Raw genomic sequence first — 20,914 nt, 5'->3', positions numbered from 1 at the left:
TACTATTTAACACGAGATACAGCATTAGCCCTATTCACGATCATCAAGAACCATAGATACTATTTAACAAGAGATACAGCAGTCTGCTGGCTGGCTGGCCAAATATTGCCTACACCTGATGGATCCTCAGGTTACAGGCATGTAAAAGTTCACTTTTCATAAACCCTTGGCTAATACAATAAATACGAAATTTTTATGATAAAATTAAGTTTTATATATACTTACCCAGTAATTACTTAGCTAAGAGTTTCTACTCGAAAGGCAGTTAGAATTCTGAATTCCGTGGTAGGGATTCTTTTGTTTTGTGTAGGCGACTATGTCCCGCCCACTTTCAGGGTACGAAAGAGGAACAACATCGCTAACACGACAATTTACTTATGCAAAAAAGGGTCCATGTGCAGGGAGGAGGGTGGGCTCCATCCATAATTACTGTACTGGGTAAGTATATATAAAACTTAATTTTATCATAAAAATGTCATTTTTATATAAGTAGCTTACCCAGTAATTACTTAGCTGATTCCACAATGACAGGTGGTGGGGAATCATGGACAAAAGCTTAGGTTATAATTGATGAGATAAATGTTGTTCCTTACCTGGTGAGAGAGCTGCTGCAGGTAGATACTGCCTCTGGTGGAGCTCATCTCAACCTGTAGTGACGTGGCGGCATGGCCATATGCGCCTCTACTTAAGTGGGACACTTCATAGCAAAGGAGTACTCCGAAGGCTGACGAAGTATAAGACCAAGCTTTGCGACGAAGGTGTACACCGAAGGCCAACAAAGCATACATAATTGCCCCTGCCCTGGGCACAATACCACAAAAATAATATACCAGAAAACAAAGTCACCTACACCATAATTAAACATAATGATTAAACGATAAAGAACACGACCACTACCCAACACTAAAACATCGTACCCTCCCAGGCTCCCCAAGAACTCATCACCATTTTCAAGGTGAACAGAAAAGGAAAGGAAGAGACACTTCCTACATTTCTTCACCCATCACCACGCCAGCTACGGGCACAGGTCCCGGGATACTGCATTTATCATAAACTGTCTCGACGTCCCGCAAATAGTGCATCGCGAACACCAAATTGCATTTCCAATGAGTTGCCTCCAAGATCGCAGAGAGAGAAAGATTGTGTTTGAACACTACCGAAGTAACAACTGCTCTTACCTTGTGAGCTTTAACTTTCAATAGCGATAAGTCAGTCTCCGCTAATTGTGAGTGTGCCTTAACGATGAGATCCCTCAAGAAAAATGAAATGGCATTCTTCGATAGGGGTTGAGAGGGGTTTTTCACCGAACACCAGAGATTACCAAACTGGCCTCTAATCTGCCGCGTCTGATGTAAAAAATATCTGAGGGCACATACCGGGCACAGCTCTCTCTTCTCCTCTTCCGTGCCTAGAATATCCGATAAGCTTGAAATAAAAAAGGAACGGGGCCAGGGATGCGATGAGTTTTCATTTTTCGCTAGAAATCCTAGCAAAAAGGAGCAGACTACGTTCTCTTGCGAAAAACCGATCCTTGTGACTATTGCCTGAAGTTCACTTACTCTCTTAGCTGTTGCTAAGGTAACCAGAAAGAGAGTTTTCTGAGTCAGATCCCTTAGAGAGGAAGAACGCATAGGTTCAAAGCGAGGGTCGGAAAGCCACTTAAGAACTGCATCAAGATTCCAAGAGAAGGACTCCTCTTTCTTGGACTTGGAGATATTGGAAGATTTAATTAGCTCGCACAAGTCTTGATTGTTCGAGATGTCTAGGCCCCTATGTCAAAAAAGGAGCTGAGCATTGCTCTGTAACCCTTTATTGTCGAGATGGACAACCCCTTAGATGATTTAAAATTGAGATGGAAGTCTGCTATCTGAGCAATAGATGTGTTAGAGGAAGAAACTTTGTTTCTTCTACACCAACTCCTACGATGTGCCCACTTAGCTTGGTAGACATTATTGGACGAGATGCGTCTACTTTTGGCGATAGCCTCTGATGCCGATTTAGAAAATCCTTTCGCTCTGACGAGTCTGTAGACAGTTGAAATCCTGTCAGGGCCAGACAGAATAGGCCTTGATGAAACTTCCTGACGTGGGGTTATCTGAGAAGACTTGGAATCTCAGGACCTATGCCCCAAGTCAATGAGCGCAGAAAAATCCCCCTGGGGGGAGGCAGCCACTCCCAGGGAAGGAGCCTCTCTCGTTGTGTATGACAAGTATCGCATACATGCCAGATGAGAGGGAGGAATACTAAAACAGGCTTTCCCTTGTTCCATCTTCTCAGAGAGCCAGTTCTCTACTTGGCAAAGAGCTTTCTCCGATGAAGAAGAGAGAACCATCTTAGGAAGTCTCGTTGAATCCATGGGCTGATTGCTCATCAAGAAAGACAAAGCTGTAGACGAAGGAGAGCCAGAATGAAAAATTCCGGGAACTGCTGCAGAGGGAAGTTGAGCAGTGTCGCATACGGCATAGAAGACGAGTCCTGCTCCACTTCATCATCTTCAGAAGAGATCGGAGACACAATCGGGTCTAATTCAGGAGCTGTCTGTGCTGCAGGTTTCTGTAAAAGATGAAGGACATTATCCAGTTTACATTGCAAAGGCTCAAGAGCTGGGTCTAACGCAGGAGAAGGATTATCAGAAGATACAGGGCGCTTGGAGTCTTGAGGGGGCTCAAGTGCTAGGGGAAGATCAGAAGCTTCAGGGCGCTCCGATGAAAAAGAGCATCCAACCACTTCAGGGCGCCGGACTATCCCACTTGCTACATGAAAGTTGAGGACTGAAGGAAGGCTCCCTCATTCTCTTGTGAGGGAGATGAGGGGACTGATCTTTACCTGAGAAACGTCTCTTAAGCGGGCAAGATTTATAGGGGGAAGCGACGAAGACGGCTCTTACAAGGCGAGGATCCCTAAGAACTTGACGAAAGCCGATGAACTTCCGAGACGCCTTTCCAGCGGCTGTCTCTAGTCGCGACCTGGGATGCAACAGGCTGGACTGAGGGGACGACTGCCCGTGGGCAGACCCCACTGACCTCCCTTGGGCTACCGGTATGCCTCCTCCCAGGTAGCGGGAAGTATGGCAGGAACCGACGCCTAGGAGAATCAGCGGGATAAGCAGCCGCCTCCTCCACTGGCATTTCACCTTCAGCACTTTTTTCAAACTTGTCCATCAGGACAAGCACTGATGCCCCTACCTGGGCCACCGTACTCACTACCAGATTTAAACGTTGCTCAAATTTATTCTCAAGGCTGGCGAAGCGATCAGGTTCGGAAGTGATGGAGCCAGGAGAAGGAGTAAGTGGTCTAGGAGAATTAATTGATGCAGGTGGGGAAGGGTTAACAGTTGGAGAATTAACAGACATGTCAGCCTTATGTGATCTAAGAGTCAAAGCCTGACTAGTTAATTTCCCGCTGGCTTTAGCGGCTGCTTTCCTCTTCCTGTCTCTTTCTAACTTAGCTAAATGTGAATTTAAAGTTTTCCATTTCTGTTCTCCCCAATCTGTGCACTTGTCACACGTTAAATTAATACATAGAGCAAACTTGTCCTCTACAACCAGAACACAAGGTGTGAGAATCGTAAGTCAATTTTGTCATCTGGGTATTGCAGCCTTTACTTCAATACTGGAAACTAGAACTGCTAGTGTCGGACATATCCTAACTAGTTGAGAAGTCAAAATTATGAAAAGTCAAATCCAAAAGAGTCAGTATGTGAAACAATGTCGAAAAGGCTACAAAAATACTTCACCAAGGAAGAAAATTACGAATTACAAAATTACAAAAATTCTAAACTGCTGTAACAACACCCAGTGTTGACGCTACAAGTGGCAGAAACAAATTGTTGTGTTGGCGATGTTGTCCTTCTTTCATACCCAGAAAGTGGGCAGGGCATAGTCACCTCACAAAACAAAAGAATCGTTACTGCGGAATTCAGAATTCTAACTGCCGTTCGAGCAGAAACTCTTAGGTAAGTAATTACTGGGTAAGTTACTTATATAAAACTGCAGAGTTGGGAGGTGGGAATGTCTGCTGACTCCATCAGCTATGGTAGCTCTTCCTGTGTCTGACTCATTTGCTGGTCATTTCCTTTGGTCAGGGGACCCTGGCTTTTTCTGTTACTTCTGTTGATCATTTTCACTGACCAAGGGACTCCCAATTGTCTTTAAATCTTCTGCTGATTATTCAATTGGGCACAAGACTACTTCTGTGTTCTAGGCATAGGCTCTGGGCCATGTTACCTTTCAGTCAATTATGATCCCATGTACCTGGTAGTGGGTTCCTTGTGCTTGATATGTGGAAGTTGTCCTAGACCAAGCAAAAGAAAGTGTAAAGTTCAGCAGCTATGTTAGGATCACAGGACAAATGTGGTTAGAGAGACTAAACTTTCATATGCTTCCAAAACACTACTAATCTGGTCAGGCAAAGCAACTGTACCCCAATGACCACAGAACAACTAAAGCCATTCTATGTCAAAACTTACTACAAGTTTCTTGACAAAAAGGGCCATACAAAAGGTGCAAAATTCTATGATGAACACAACCAAAGGGAGCAGCAAAAAATACAAAATAATAAGTATAAAATATAAATCATTTGCCATGAAAATATCACAAACAAAATATCACACTTAAAAAAGTATTCCACAGTTAATGCTTTTACAAGAAAAGTTATGATTAGGTTTCTGTAAAATAATAAAACTAGCTACAAACAGAGTTATTATTATTAATATTATTATTTCAGTAGACAAAACCCATTCACACAGGACAAACACACAGGCCACTGACTTGAAATTCACGCTTCCAAGGAATGTTGGTTTCAACCTCCCACCATAGACCCTACACTGCAGCAGTAACTGATCATGATACACAACCAGTGATTTTTGTCGCCCTGGGGGGGACGCGAACCCATGACATCTGAGTGGCATGCCACGACACTACCCACTATACCCGTGGACCAGCTATTTTGATGATCAATAAAAACTGACACAATATTAATACTATATTTGTTAAAAAACACAATAGTAATACTGTATGTCCAAAAATAAAGTGGAATATAATTACATGTGAATTCTATACATTGTAAATAACTTATAACTGCACATAGTACACTTAAATAACAATACAGTCAGAAACTCTAAACTGAGGAATAAAATCTTACACAATTATGCAGAAACATGCTAAGCGTAACCAATTTACTAGCACAGAGACACAAGTCAGATCCTAGATATTCAAGATACAGAAACTTCTGCCACCAAATAAAAGCAATGAGTAATACTCAATAATATAAACCAATATATTCAATTAGATTGCCATAAAACAAGCAAATGAGAAAGGGCAGAAGCAAATTTTTACTCCTCGCAACACTAAATAAAAGATTAATAAAATTATAGACATACTTGAGCAACAAATTAAATTTAGAAAATCAACTGAAGATAATTTGAAAGACTAACTAGTCTAACATACATATTACTCATTGCTTACCAAAGTTCAGATTTAAATACTATAATGACACTGGAGAGCAACACCTTGGTGACTGAATGAAGGCTCTATAGTATTTACCAATCATTCAAACTGTACATATATGCTGTACTTTTCCTCTGTTAAATATAATCCAATAGGTCAGAACAGGGCAGTAAAATCCACCCACCATAGGCAAAATCTAATTTCGAAAGTTGTTGTTTGTCATGATTTTCAATGTTTTTGCAAAAATGTTGGCAAAAAAGATGAGATAATAAAATGGCAACAAATATTTGGGTGATTACAGTACAGTATAGAGTAAAAGAATCAAGTGCAGAACCTTAGATTTGCTTAATCTAAACTACAGAGCTAGATGTGAGCGAGCCAGATGCTTAAAAGATGAGGGTCTTACCTGGCAGTCAGCACGTTTGATGATGTCCAACAAATTTATTTGTTGGAATTGCAAAAAAAGGTTTCCCAATTTGTGAAGACCCTGAATATGGCCTAATGTAAATGCTGGGTTTGTTGTGAAACAAGCGAGTTGAAACGATCATTTTCATATAATCTTTATACCTGTACATACCTTGTGTAAAATCCATCCATAAAATATTGCTTGTTCATTGATTTCATAGTCACCAAGACCGAACCGAGAATCGTCATCTGAAAATATGGCCCTATACTGCGTCACAATGTCAAAAAGGTGAACCCGTGATGCCTCCACAACCTTAATGATGTGCTGATATGCTGAAATAGTAAATAAAAAATTTAGTGACATGTTAATAAGGCAATTTACTGAAATATGAAACACCACATAAAAACCACTGTTAGGTTCCACTTCTCAATGAATATAGTTTATGATTGCCATGACTTCACTGTATCCACCTCAGCATCATCAAAGCATGTTTCAAATACAGTATATGCTTTCATGATGTTGAGGTGGATACAATAAAAAATAAACTAACAAATAGCCATGGATAAAACAGTAATGCAAGAGTACAGAAAACAGCCAAAAAAAAAAAAAAAAGAATATTTGATTACAGTATAGGTAATCCTAGAAATTACCAAAACGGTGATATCTAGGTAAGGGAGTGAACCAGACTGCTTGACAATGGCCAACTGAAAATACTATTCATTTCACCACAAACCCTTTATTCGTGCTATAGCCCATTTTATGTGTTCTGTAGAAGAAATAAGATGATTGGTAACAATTAGCGGCTCAGCACATTTGCATATGTATCCCCAGTCCCCAGAGGCTATTCTCATGTAACTGATGACCTATTCACAATTCACATGGGGATAGAGTGAGCAGTAGTTAGAAGGCTGAACTTGGTAAAAAAGTAAAAAAACTATTAAGACAGGATATTTTAGGAGAACGAATAGCAGTTGATGTAAAAGAAAAGTGTGTGGAGAAATACAATGAGGAAGACTTACATGACCACTTTTGCATTACTTTCACTCTAAAATTAAGGATTAGAAAATTAAGGATCTAAAAATGATATTTTTATGATAAAATAAAGTTTGTTCATACTTACCTGGCAGATATATATATAGCTGTATTCTCCGAAAGGGACCGACAGAAATTCAAAAACTTACGGCACACGCAGATGGGCCAGGTGGTTAGTACCCATTCCCGCCGCTGGGAGGCGGTATCAGGAACCATTCCCATTTTCTATTCAGATTTTCTAGAAACTAGAACTACTGTCTCCTGAGGGGAGGAGGGCGGGTACTATGATTATATATCTGCCAGGTAAGTATGAACAAACTTTATTTTATCATAAAAATATCATTTTGTTCATGACACTTACCTGACAGATATATATATAGCTGAATCCCACCATTGGAGGTGGGAAGAGACAGAATAGGATTTAGGAAACAAAACTATGTAGGCGATTGACGCCTTGGTTCCTTACCTGTTAGCATTGCTGACTTCGTGATTACTGTCACCCAAGCCTGCTTCTGCTTTACTAGAAAACTCCAGCGAGGTAGAGACCTATAGAGCTGGTGGAATCTAGATGATCTGTCAACGGGGCGAGACCACAATGTGACTAGACCATATGACCTTACTATGAGGGTGCGACAAACTAACAACCACCTGACCAAGCCTAGTTACGTTAAAAAGATTAACATAAACTAAGGACTGGGGCGACCACCACTGGTGGAGACCCAACGACCATAAAAAACAACACAAAAAATATTAAAAACACACAAAAACAAAACTAAAGGAGAGGATGAGAGTCGCTTTCTGTTCCCAAGATCGTATTTGCGAAACGTAAGGCCCCAGCGCACAGCAATTCTCATAGGACGTCTTCACTTCTGTGAGATAATGAGAAGCAAAGACAGAATTGCTTCGCCAAAAAGTGGCACCCAGAATGTCATTGAGAGACTGGTTTTTCTGGAAGGCCACTGAGGTAGCAATGGCTCTCACTTCGTGAGCCTTAACCTTCAAAGTTCTCAAGTCTTCTTCTAGCACACTGGAATGGGCGTCTATGATGGTGCTTCAGAGAAAGAACGCCAGGGCATTTTTCGAGAGAGGTAACTCAGGCCTCTTAACGGAGCACCAGAGATTGCTAGAAGGACCTCTACAATTCTGGGTCCTCTGCAAATAAAATTTTAGAGCCCTGACAGGACATAGGGTTCTCTCAGGTTCTTGTCCAGTGATGTCCGTCAAGCCCTTAATTTCGAAGGACCTGGGCCAAGGGGTAGACGGGTTCTCATTCTTAGCAAGAAAAATAGGGCTCAGAGAACAGACAGCATCAGGGCCTCTGAAACCTATAATCTTGCTGAACGCTGAAGTTCACTAACTCTCTTCGCCGTCGCCAGAGCAGTTAGGAAAATAGCTTTTTTTGTTACATCTCTGAAGGAAGCAGAATTTAAAGGTTCAAACCTCTTCGACATCAGGAATTTTAGAACTATATCTAAATTCCACGAAGGTAACTTAGGGAGGCTACCTTAGACGTCTCAAAAGACCTAAGAAGATCATGAAGGTCTTTATTGTCCGATAAGTTCAGGCCTCTATGCCTGAAGACCGTTGACAGCATACTCCTATAGCCTTTGATGGTCGGGACTGCCAGGTTCAAATCCTTTCTCAGATATAAAAGGAAGTCTGCTATCTGGGAAAGAGAGGTCGTGGTGGAGGAAATTCCCTTAAGTTTACACCACCTCCTGAAAATGATCCACTTGGACTGGTACACTGCACTGGAAGAGGCTCTCCTGGCGTTAGCGATCGCCTTAGCCACTGGTCTAGAAAAACCTCTCGCTCTGAGCAACTTCTCGATAGTCTGTATGCAGTTAGACTCAGAGCGGGAAGGTTTTTGTGGTACCTCTCGAAGTGGGGTTGTTTGAGAAAATCTGTTCTCAAAGGAAGTGTTCTTGGATAGTCTACCACGAGAGACATGACCTCTGGGAACCATTCTGCTGAAGGCCAAAAAGGAGCGATTAAAGTCATTCTCGTCCCTTCTGAGGCTACAAACTTTCTGACGACTTCCCCCAGAATCTTGAATGGGGGAAAGGCGTACAGATCTAGACCCTTCCAGTCCCAGAGAAAGGCGTCTATTGCAAGGGCTCCCGGGTCGAGAACAGGAGAGCAGTAAAGGGGCAGCCTTGTGGTCCTTGAAGTCGCGAAAACGTCCACTAGGGGACGTCCCCAAAGTTTCCAAAGATCCTGACACACTTCTGCGTTCAGAGTCCATTCTGTAGGCAGCAGCTGATGTTGTCGACTGAGAAGGTCGGCACGAACATTCTCGACCCCTGCAACAAAACGAGTGAGAATCGTCACCTGGTGAGAATGTGCCCAAAGCAGGATCTCTCATGGCGATCAGGAACAGGGACCGGGAATGAGTACCTCCCTGTTTCTTGAGGTACGCCAGGGTCGTGGTGTTGTCGGAGTTGACTTGAATCACCCGACCTGCAACTTGATCCTGGAAGAACTGAAGAGCCAGGAAAATCGCTTTCAGTTCTTTGAGATTTATGTGCCAGGACACCTGTTCCCCTTCCCAGGTGCCTGACACTTCCTCCCCTAGTGTTGCTCCCCATCCCGACATGGACGCGTCGGAAAACAACACTAGGTCGGGGCTCTGAAGATAGAGAGAGACCCCTTCTGCCAACTTTACAGGATCGAGCCACCACCGAAGATGGTCCTTGACGGAGAGAGATCCTGAGAGACTCGTCTAAGTCCTCCTTGTTCTTCCAGTTGTCTGCAAGAAAGAACTGTAGGGGTCTGAGATGCAACCTCCCAGGGAAACAAACTTCTCCAGTGATGAAATGGTCCCCAGCAGACTCATCCATTCCCTCACCGAGCATGTTTCTTTCCCCAGGAAGGCCGAAACTTTTACTAAGCAGTGCTGCTGACGGTCCTGGGATGGAAAGGCTCGAAAACCCGCTGAATCCATCCGAATCCCCAGATAAAGAATGGACTGAGAGGGGATCAGATGAGACTTCTCTAAATTCACAAGAAGTCCCAGGGACTTCGTCAGTTCCAAAGTCGAATGCAAGTCCTCCAGACACCTTTGTTTCGACGTGGCTCTGATGAGCCAGTCGTCTAGATAGAGCGATATCCTTACTCCGCAAGATGAAGCCACCGGGCAACGTTCCTCATCAGGACTGTGAAAACCATAGGAGCTGAACTCAGACCGAAACAGAGAGCTCTGAATTGGTACACTCTTCCCTTCAGGACAAACCTCAAAAACTTTCTCGATTGAGGATGAATGGGGACATGAAAATACGCGTCCTGAAGGTCGAGAGAGACCATCCAATCGCCTGGTCGCAGTGCATTGATAACCGACTGAGGCGTCTCCATTTTGAACTTCTCCTTGACGACAAAGTTGTTCAGTCTGCTGACGTCCAGGACTGGTCTCCACCCCCCTGACTGTTTTGGAACCAGGAAGAGACGGTTGTAAAAACCTGGAGACTCCAGATCCAGGACTCGCTCTATTGCTCTCTTCTGAATCATATCTTCCAGCAGATCTAAAAGGATCTGTTGCTTTTCCGGTCGGTAAGAAGGCGACAGATCTCTGGGAGTAGAGGACAGGGGGGGGTTTTCGAGGAACGGGATCCTGTAACCTTTTTTGATCACATTGAGGGACCAGGAATCCGCCCCTCTTACCTTCCAGGCTTCCGAAAACAGGAGAAGCCTGGCTCCTACTGGTGTCTGGAGGTGAGAAAAATCACTTCTTGCCCCTTTGGGAAGAAGGGGCTCCGCCTCTGGAGAGACCTCTTCCTCGAAAGGTCTAGAGGAGGAAGATCTCCCACGAAAGGGCTTCTGTCTCTTCGGGGAAGTCCTTGCAAGACGTAGAAGGGACACTAGGACGCCTGGAAGATTGAGCAAGGAGATCCTGAGTAGCCTTCTCCTTAAGGCTGGAGGCGAGATCCTTGACAAGCGGCTGGGGAAGAGATGGCTAGAAAGAGGGGCAAAAAGTAACTCAGCCCTCTGAACAGGAGAAACTGACTTGGCAGCGAAATTGCAGTACAAAGCCCTCTTCTTTAGGAGGGTTGTACCAAAATGAGAAGCCAGTTCATCAGCGCCATCCCTGACGGCCTTGTCCATGCACGACAGTACACTGGACAGCTCCCAGAGAAATAGAGTCCGACTACGAGTCCTTAAGTCCAAGGCCCCAAGCACCAGTCCAGAAAGTTAAAAACCTCCATCGACTTGAAGAGGCCTTTCAGATGGTGGTCGGTTTCAGAAAGAGTCCAAGACACCTTAGCTGAAGAAAGAAGAGACCTCCTTGACGCATCCACGAGGCTCGCAAAATCACCTTGAGAGGAAGAAGGAACTCTAGAGCCAATTTCCTCTCCCGTCTCATACCACATACCCGCTTTCCCGCACAATCTAGACGGGGGGAGAGCGAAGGAAGATTTCCCTTGAGACTTCCTATCTTCCATCCATGCATTGACCCTCTTGAGAGCTTTTCTTGTAGCCAACGAAGTCTTCATTTGTAGGAAGCCGGGCGATTTCCTCACCTTCGAAGAAGCTAACTGCGAAGGAGGGGAAAGCGGAGCAGAAGGCTGAAACTTATCAGGAAAAAGCTCCTTAAGCATACTAGCCAAAATCCTGTAATCGGAGAAAGACGAAAGAGGGGGCTCTTGTTCAGCAGAGTCCGACTCCTGAGACAAATCCGCCTCTTCGACAGGAGCGACAGGAGAGTATTCGGGGCTAGAGAGAAACAAAGACCTTTGGGTCCAATACGTCCCAGAGACCTCTTCTCGTGGGAAGAAGCAGCAGAAAATTCAGGAACAACTCGTACAGGAGCGTCCTGCCGAGCGCCCTGATGAGCGTCCCTGAGGAGCGCCCTGACGAAGCGCCCTGATGAGCGTCCTGACGAGCGTCCTGCTTCAAAGCAGCCGAGCGTCCTGAAGAGCGCCCTGTCTTACAAGCTGCCGAGCGCCCTGACGAGAGTCCCGACGAGCGAGCCGCCGAGCTTCTTGACGAGTCCTGGAGAGCATCATGCAGGGATCGGGAAAACGAAAGCGTCCTGGTGGGCGTCCTGCCGAACGTCAAAACGAGCGCGAAGCAGGAGGAGAGGCAAGAAGAGCGTCTTGGCGCGAACTCTTACTAGCAGCAAGCCGAGCTGCAAGAGGAGCGTCCTGATCAACCAGCGAGTCACGACGGGGCAAGGAGAGCTGATGATCCGTGAGAACGATGAGGGTGACTACGAGAAGCCGCAGGGGAGAGAGACAAACGAAGAGAAGGAGAGGGAGACCTCTTAGATCTTTTAACTGGCAGCGACAAATCCTTGCGGCGCCCACGAGGTTGCTTCTCCTTAGCAGCGAGAAGGAAGCTAACTGCCGCTGCATATCTAGGATAAGACGCTTCGAAGGAGAGGAAGCCCTCTCAGGAGAAGGGCTGCTCTTATGAGAAGAAGAGGGGGAAGGAGACGTCCTCCTCCTTCTACCAAGAGCGACAGGGGCTCTCTTCTTGGTGCGGCTGGGACGTTCAGCAACGCCCTCCTCCGAAGAAATCCTGGTCCTCTTCTGCGCGGCAAATCTCGCAGCCAGTCGGGAGAAGAGTCCAAGGCACGAAAGAGGAGAAGAAGCGTCCTCTTCAACGCGGCTCCTCTTGAAAGGACGAGAGTCCAACCGAGAACGTGACCCCTTAAGTGGAGAGGACGCCGGAGGACGAAAAACAATCCTAAGATCCGTGCGAGCACGATCCTTGGCAGCCTGGGAGACGTCAACAAGGCCTGCCGAAGGGACGCCAGATCGGTGGGGGTCCCGTAACCCTCTTGCGGCTTTCGACATGCCCATTCCCTAAGTCCTGGGAGTTCGGCAGAGGTCTAGACCTAGAGGCATTATAGGGCCGATCTGACGCCCCCACCACAACACTGGGGGATCACTACACTTCACTGCACTTTCGATCGCCAACACCTTAGACTCCAAGGTACGAATGGAGTTCAAAATCTGCGCAAAGGGCATTACCTTCCGCAGACGCAATCACAGGGTTAGAAGGCGACTCTACAGGGAAAGGAGAAGCATTAGTAGGGTTAACAGGAGATAAATTAATACCCTGACTCCCACCTACCGACACACTCCTGGAGGAAGACCTCCTTACACGATCACGCTCTAGCTTGCGAACGTAAGAATCGTCGCCTTCCAATCAGAATCAGGCAACGATTCACACTCCTTGCAGCGATCATCCAACATACAGACATGCCCTCTACATCTCATGCATACTGTGTGAGGGTCTGCACCAAGCTTTCGGTAGCCTCACCTTACACTCCTGAACAACACACACCCTGAAACTAGCAGAACTAGATCCAGACATCTCGTTCAAGGAAAAGCCAAAACCAAAATCAAAACAGTCCAAAGAAGCGTATGCCTATCCACAAAGCCAAAGTCCAAATACCAAAAGACAATCAGAATACTTAGTGGAAAAAGTTTACGAAATCCAACAGCGGAGGTATTGACAACAGGTGTTGACAATACCGGCGACAGAGAAAATCTGAATAGAAAATGGGAATGGTTCCTGATACCCGCCTCCCAGCGGCGGGAATGGGTACTAACCACCTGGCCCATCTGCGTGTGCCGTAAGTTTTTGAATTTCTGTCGGTCCCTTTCGGAGAATACAGCTATATATATATCTGTCAGGTAAGTGTCATGAACAAATTAAGGATTAGATGACCACTTTTGCATTACTTTCACTCTAAAATTAAGGATTAGAAAGGCAGTACCCAGAGAGTTTGAGAGTCCTGTGATGTTGGTGAAGAAAGATGGAAGACTTGCATAGAGGTGCGTTAGATGGCATAAGAGCAGTAATTTTCAATGAAGCCCTTCATTCATTTAATCAATTCAGTCATCACACCTATGTGTCATACTTTTTTTACTTCACCTACTCCGGAACAAATCCTTCTGGAGAGTACTATGAGAGTCTGCAGATGTGCTTATGTGATCTTATTACAGAACCTATAATAATATTCAAATCACCAATGAACTGGATGTACCAAGGTCTCCTGTTAATTATTAGTCAGTCTACTATTAACTAGTATCCAGTGTCCCCCAAGCTAGGTTTGATTATGGTTCAAAAAATGAGCACACAACATGCTTGGGTACGTATGCACAAATATTATGCTACTATTAACGCTTGAGGGGAAAATTAAGAATACTGATATAGGTATGGAATAAGTATAATCCACTGTATAACCAGTATAAAATGCAATGACATTATGATGAAATTTCTGTGCCAGCACTGAAAAAGTGGCATGCTATTAAAACAATCTGGCATTAAAGAGCAAACATACTGTACTAAAGACAAAATTTAAAAGAAATATGCAATAAATGTATCCTATACCAACTCACAAAACTATTTCTCATCAACTGCAGAGAACAGGTAATCTTACATACTACAAAATTAATAACAGCAGTAATTTATAAATGAAAGCAACTTACGATCTTCCTTTGGAATATTTTTCAGTATGCCAGTAAACCAGGCATCTCGTGCTTGAAGAAATTTCAGTCTCAATTCTGATTCTGTAAATACATCCAATCTACGCAAGAGACCTAGAAAAAAAAATGTTTCAAACAATTACATTTCTTCATAGAAACAGACATATTTTTTACTGGTGACATTAAGATAGGTCAACTGTAATAAGTCTTTGAATTGTTAGATGTAGTAAGAGAAGCACTAGTCTTCTCATATACACTGTACTCTAATCAGTTTGCAATTTCAGATTTATGATTCTGAAAAATAAAAAATATTAAAAGTGTAAAATAAATACAATCCAGTTAATGTTAAAGAAATACAATCCAGTTTACGGATGTCTAAGACCATATCACAGCCCTGAGGAATAATTCAACTTTGATATCCAGTTACAATGACCCTTTTCCCTACCCAGCAAGTCACCTGTCATGCATCAGAAGAACCAGGATTTGGAACCTTTTTCATAAATGCATTAACACAGGATTCAAGCCTCAAGAATAATAGTACTCTACCGCCTGATGCAGGTCATCCATAAAGTGTTTGCAGGCAATTCAAGGGACAAAGCTGGCCAAGTAAGGAGTGGCTGTGCATGAGATCAGAGTCCTCTCAACTCCGGTGTTTTGAAGAGCAGCTTGAATTTCACAGCCTTCATGAATGCAGGTGAGATGTCAGTCAATGTTTGCCCCTCTTTTCTCAATATATTACATTTTCCTTTCTTCAGATACATAGTGCTTTGGGATCTGGGCAGCTACATCATGGTTGAATGGTTAAATGATCTCTACATATGTAGTATTAGATATGTACATAAAGTACAAGCCATCTTCCATACTCTCTGGGTGTTCAACTACTCAAAAATACCTTGTGATAATACAATGGACACTTGGTTCCAAATCTTTTCTGTCTCCAAGTGCTCCACTGGATTTACTGGATCTCCACAAAAGCTGGGACTCTTCAATAGCTCAGCCTTCCACCTCATTAAAATTTAGCCTCAATACTTTGTTGAGCTTGCCATGTAAATATCAAGTCTGCATACAGTGACATGAAAACACTATTCATACAAACCATCAATCATATAATGAAGTGTCTACCTCCACTTCACTTAATCTTACTGTAATAGATCTAATCTGCCAATATTCATAAGTGTGCGTGGGCAGTCATTTTCACAAATTCATCTTTTTTGTCTTGGAAAATTTTTCATGGAATAAGTTTTTATTACCTGAAACACATTTTTTCATACAAATGCATCAGTCATATTTAGCCCCAACTGTAGTCATTATGACCCTGGACATGCCCATTTGGGGCCATCACAACTGCAATTGAGGCTAAATTTGATTAATGTGTTTGTATGAAAAGTGCATTTTATTTCAAAAAAACTTATTCTGTGAAAAACTGAGTAAAGCAGAATTTAGGTACCTATAATGTATCTGTTGACTGGCCTTAGCAGAAGTTTGCTCTCTACTGAACAATCTTGTTTATTATTACTCAGGATCAGTAGGCTTAGTTAAGGGAGGCGAGCTGCTCCTCAAACACAACTTTTGCACTATCTGATATCCAAAGGATTCATCTGAATTCTTTAAGAAGCAAAACATTCCAATTATTTGCTTGCTGTGGACTGAATAACGTAATTATGACCCAATACATTTTTTCCACCCAAACCAAGTTTCTTTTCAGTGGAAAATGCACAACATTAGCAACATGTGTTTGTTTAGCCTTCCAGGTTATAATTCAAATTCATATAAATTTTCATATTTCTCTCTTACCTAACCATACCTTAAATAAGAATGAGTCTAAGGTTAAAGTATTCCATTTAAAAGGGGTACACAATGAACTTACCAATAACTTTAAGGCACTGAGGAAGGGCCAAAGGTGAACGCAGCTGAGCAAGCAACTGATTTAACATCAATCGTGTTCCAGATTGCACTTCTGTCACTATGCCCTGAAAAAAACCAGTAAGAGACAGCACAATTCAATTTATAAAATACTTTTGCATCAAAGATATATATCTGGTCAACACTAGATTTATATAGATTTATACTGCACTAGCAGTGACAAACAACTTTATTTATTAACACTTCACAAGGACAGACACCTAAAAACAAAAATACAACAAACAAATCAAGCTTACATTAATGATATGGATATCAGTGTGTTTCCTTTCCAACCTTCGCACATATGCTAAAATTTCTAAAGCTTCATCATAGTATCCATTTCTAACACAGGTGTCCATCAACTGAGGCAGCTCAAGGACCTGTAAGAAGAGAAACAAAACTCTATCATATTAAAATCAATAACATTCATCCTTTGATATTTTGTGGGAGAGTCCAAACTTCACCTGTGGTAAAACACTCCATTACAGCTTACTACTGATCAGTTTAAGAAAAAATAACTGTCTTTTATTGCCGACTGTCCATTTCTTTTCCATAATAGAATGCTAGTTTTAGTGTCAATTTGAAGCCAAATAATTGTACTTTATTTTGATGCTTTCGAATTATTTTGTATAATTAAAACAACAAAACTATACAGTCAGCATTATGCACTGAAGTTAATCATGAGCAGATTTTTCTTTTATTTTTTATAAAATAAGAAACAAGATGCAGAATTATAAATTCTTCTTGCATCATGAAAGATTATGATAAATTTTCTTTCAAAAGATATACATATTACTGTATCTGGTGTCACATATACATATAAAATGTAAGGAAAAATAGGTAAAAATATTCAAGTTTCTGTTTGGACTGGATTAAGGATAATGCTCTCTGATCAGTCCTTACTTGTTAAACCATCCCTGAAAACTTTTCATCCTTCACCCCAGTGCCACCCAAAGTCAAAACATTTGTGATTAATTTTTTTCTTACAGATGACATCATCTGACATCACAGGAACCTCAAGGGGTTACCTAACTGGTTTTAAAATTAGAGGCATTTCTCAAACACACTAATGCAGTCATTAATTACATGAAACAGGTCTGTTAAAATATAAAGCACCTTTCTGGCTCACTAAATATACAAGACTTTTACTAAATATATCAGAATCTGACTTTGTAAAACATGATTCAAACCAACCCAAAATTCCAAGACTCTTATGCTGAGGTAACAGTTTTGATAACAAAAATGTTAAATTCAAGTAGTCAGTTTGTAAAATTTTTATGAGCTAACAAGAGAATAAAAGTCCTTGTTTTGCAATTTAAAATGATCCTAAGGAGGGTTTCATAAAAAAAACTATACTTGATAAACGAAAAACTGTAAACACTTCATAAGGTATGAGCTGCTACAGAAGTGAGGAAGAGAATGAACATATCAAATTAACAGACATTTAAGTATCAAGGTAAGTTTTATTTGCAAGCACATTTTTATAAAAAGTACTGCAAAATGGTCTACCCCATAAAATCTAACGCAAGCCTTACTTTTAAATACAAGTAATTTGATCAAATAAAAGAATGTTTTATGATACCTACCTCAAGCAACTGGGTGTGCTTCGTTAAAGTAAGAGAGGTCAGGTGTCTAGATTGTGAAAGATTGCGAGACGTTGACAAAAACTGTTCTACACTCCCCCGAAGGTTTGGCAAGCAACTTGACAATCCCTCCAAATGTGTTTCTACACTTGTGAACTGATTGGAAAGAAAAGATACACATTAATTGACACTTAAGCAGGCAGACATTCCATCTATACTTTGCAAAAATTATTTTGGATACATGTCAAACATGATAATTACATTCCATATGGTAATAAAGTATATAAATGCCATTTTTAAAAAAAATAAATATTGACAACCAAAATGGCAAAGTAAAAAACTATACTACAAAACTTTTCGTCTAAATAATGTACTGTACATAATGTGATAACTGGATGACTAATATTACTCGGGCTAAGTCTTAAAAATTTGGAATATAGTACTGATTTTCCCACTCTAATCATTTATAAGAATTAACTAAATAAATGAAGATACTATGATATACAAAATAAACAAGTCCCAAATTCTAATAAATACAGTTATGTTAAGTAAAGTACTGCTCACTTTTCTTTCTATGAAATTTTCCACTATTAAAAAAACATTTCCCTTTAAACAAAAAGCAGGCTGACACATTTATTCTTTGACTTCTGAATCAACAAAAACTCCCAGTGCAGAAATCTTTCACATCACACAGTTTCTTCATATATACCTAAAAGAATACATCTGAATTACAACTCCTACTTAAAACTGTGCCATCAACCCAATTTCTTTGAAGACTTAGATTCTAGCTCTTTTTCAATAAAATATCTTTCTCTTTCTCTATATGATCAAACCAAATCAACATATCCTGATCTTTCTCTACATCCATAATAAAATTCCTTCACACTGAGCCAAGCCTGTGAGAGATTAACAAACAAGTTTTGTGGCCTGGTTAAACATATTAATAGTGATAACAATCACATCATTATAACTACATTTCTTGTCAGTTCAAATGTACTACACACAGAATTCATCCCGGAAATTTTCCTTTTGTTTTTAAAATGCTACATTCTGCTTCCATAAGATGAATTATCCACACTCACTGCAATGTCCCAGACAGTGGTGCAGTGTGCAATATCATGATAATAGGGTCAATGCGGTAAAAGTTGCAACATTCGTTAATTTCTTCCAACTGTTTACTCCCTGAACTCTTCTCTTCTATTTCATAGTTTCTATGGAGTTACCAGATTCTTCCTTAACATACTATACTGTAGAGGATTCACTTTCCCATTCAATCATCATTTGTAACACCTATTCCCAAATACTTTTCTGAGTCAAGTTTCATTATTTCACCATTCATAATAACATTATCAACCCATCTTCCTTCTTTATATTTATCCCAAAAATTTACCTTACCAAATTTTATTGTACATTTAATTTTTGTTTCTTTTATAACAAGTTTCAAGTTCATTAGTTTCTACAACTACTTGCTAACTTACATAGCATCATTAGTATAGAACATCCTTTGTTTCTTCTAAAAGGATAAAGAGGGGAATTATAGAGATCAGGAAAAAATGTGTGGAAGACTTTATGGAGAAAGAGCTGTTCTGAAAAAAGTGAATGCATAGAGAATAGATCTCACAATATAAGATAATATGGAGATGCTGTCAGAAGAGAAAGAAATTTTGTGCTGATGATGTGAGCATTTTGAAGGAATTTAAAGTCAAACTTGAACGATGTAAAACTAATGAATTTATGTAAATCTGGAAACTGGTGAGAAGTTACTACTGAAGATGCCCTGAAAGCAACAAAAGAGGGTGATAAAATAAATGGCAATGTGTCAGAGGTGAAGGCATTAAATATGAGATGCTGGATTCACGATTATCATCATAAACTTTTACACATCAGGTTTTCTCTTTAAGAGCTTATATGTGAATTGCTTTCTCTCCATTCTCTTCTGTCTTGCACTTTCTGCTTGAACACCTATCAGGTCTAGGTTTTCATCTATCCTGTTTTCCATGCTTTCCTAGTCCTTTCTACAGGTCTTCATCTCTGCTACTTCTATATCCACAGCTTCCCTAATAAACAGCTCCCCAGCTCAACCTTACCACAGCACCACTGTAAAACAGTAACTCAGGAGACAACTAAGGTATGGAATGTCTACTCAGAAGAAATGTTTCCTAAGGAACATATGAAGAATTATTTCTTTGTGTCTTTGTAAATGGAAGAACGGGAATGAGAAATAGCTAAGAATTATGTAGGCACAACAGTTCTCAGTAGTATAGCTGTATGGGTGTACACAAGGGTTTTAACTGTACAGATAACATAAGGCTTGAGGTACAGCAGAAAGTGTTTTATGAAGAATAACAGCACACATTATGGAATACTTGTGTAAAAAGCTGTGAAAGTATAACAAGAAGTTGTATGCAGCACATAATTAATACACTAAAAGGAAGCCTATAGTAAAACTGATAAGGCTGTAATGTGAAGTGCACTGAATATATGGTATGGATGATGTGGACTAATGATTTACTCTTCACATGAATTTAAATTTTTACTTTCAATCCAGCAAGTCTCCCTTCAAAATCCTGTACAGTTGATCCCACTTTCTGAATCTGAACACTGTACAGCCATTCACTTCAGATGACAGTTCCAAATACTCATTCTGACAGATTTGTCTTGGCTACAATATAGGCCTACAGAAACCTACTTCATTTTATTTTTTATGCCAATGAGTTTACTTCCTCGCACACATGCCAATAGTGTATGATTTACCTGATAGAAATGATTCCAGCCAACTTTTTTTGCTAGGATAAAAATAAAGTACTTCTTAAAAAATGGTAACAGCAATGTAAAGAAAAATCTTATTTTCAGAGAAACAGACAACATTAAAACAAATGAACTTCCACACAATGAAACCTAGAAATATTGTGTACTATGCCTAAAACATAGAAGTGAAGACTAGAGCATCTAAAACTCAAGACAATAAACACTGGGAATATCTGACACTATGCAATATGCAAAAAAGAAAAAAAAAATTCAATGCAGCAAAAACTGTAACAGGAAATATGCAAATTAAAAGGACTCCCCTATAATTAACTGGAGCCAGATGATAACCAGTATCAACTAATT

General features: G+C 41.1%; 1 protein-coding gene across 2 annotated transcripts in view; it reads right to left on the bottom strand.

Annotated features, from left to right (window-relative positions):
* Window positions 1-20,914, bottom strand: part of Cog8 (conserved oligomeric Golgi complex subunit 8) — an 82,149-nt gene that overhangs the window by 9,300 nt on the left and 51,935 nt on the right. For both annotated transcript variants that reach the window (XM_067121263.1, XM_067121265.1), the window contains exons 4-8: window positions 17,807-17,959; window positions 16,478-16,600; window positions 16,186-16,288; window positions 14,322-14,432; window positions 6,025-6,185 (exon numbers count right to left, since the gene is read on the bottom strand). In XM_067121263.1, the coding sequence (XP_066977364.1) occupies window positions 6,025-6,185; window positions 14,322-14,432; window positions 16,186-16,288; window positions 16,478-16,600; window positions 17,807-17,959 (651 nt within the window). The remainder of the gene's footprint in view (window positions 1-6,024; window positions 6,186-14,321; window positions 14,433-16,185; window positions 16,289-16,477; window positions 16,601-17,806; window positions 17,960-20,914) is intronic.

This window comes from Macrobrachium rosenbergii, chromosome 19 (genome assembly GCF_040412425.1).
Source record: "Macrobrachium rosenbergii isolate ZJJX-2024 chromosome 19, ASM4041242v1, whole genome shotgun sequence".
Classification (NCBI taxonomy): Eukaryota; Metazoa; Arthropoda; class Malacostraca; order Decapoda; family Palaemonidae; genus Macrobrachium; species Macrobrachium rosenbergii.
Note: the sequence above shows the minus strand (reverse complement) of the source record. Positions and strands in the feature narration are given on the sequence as shown.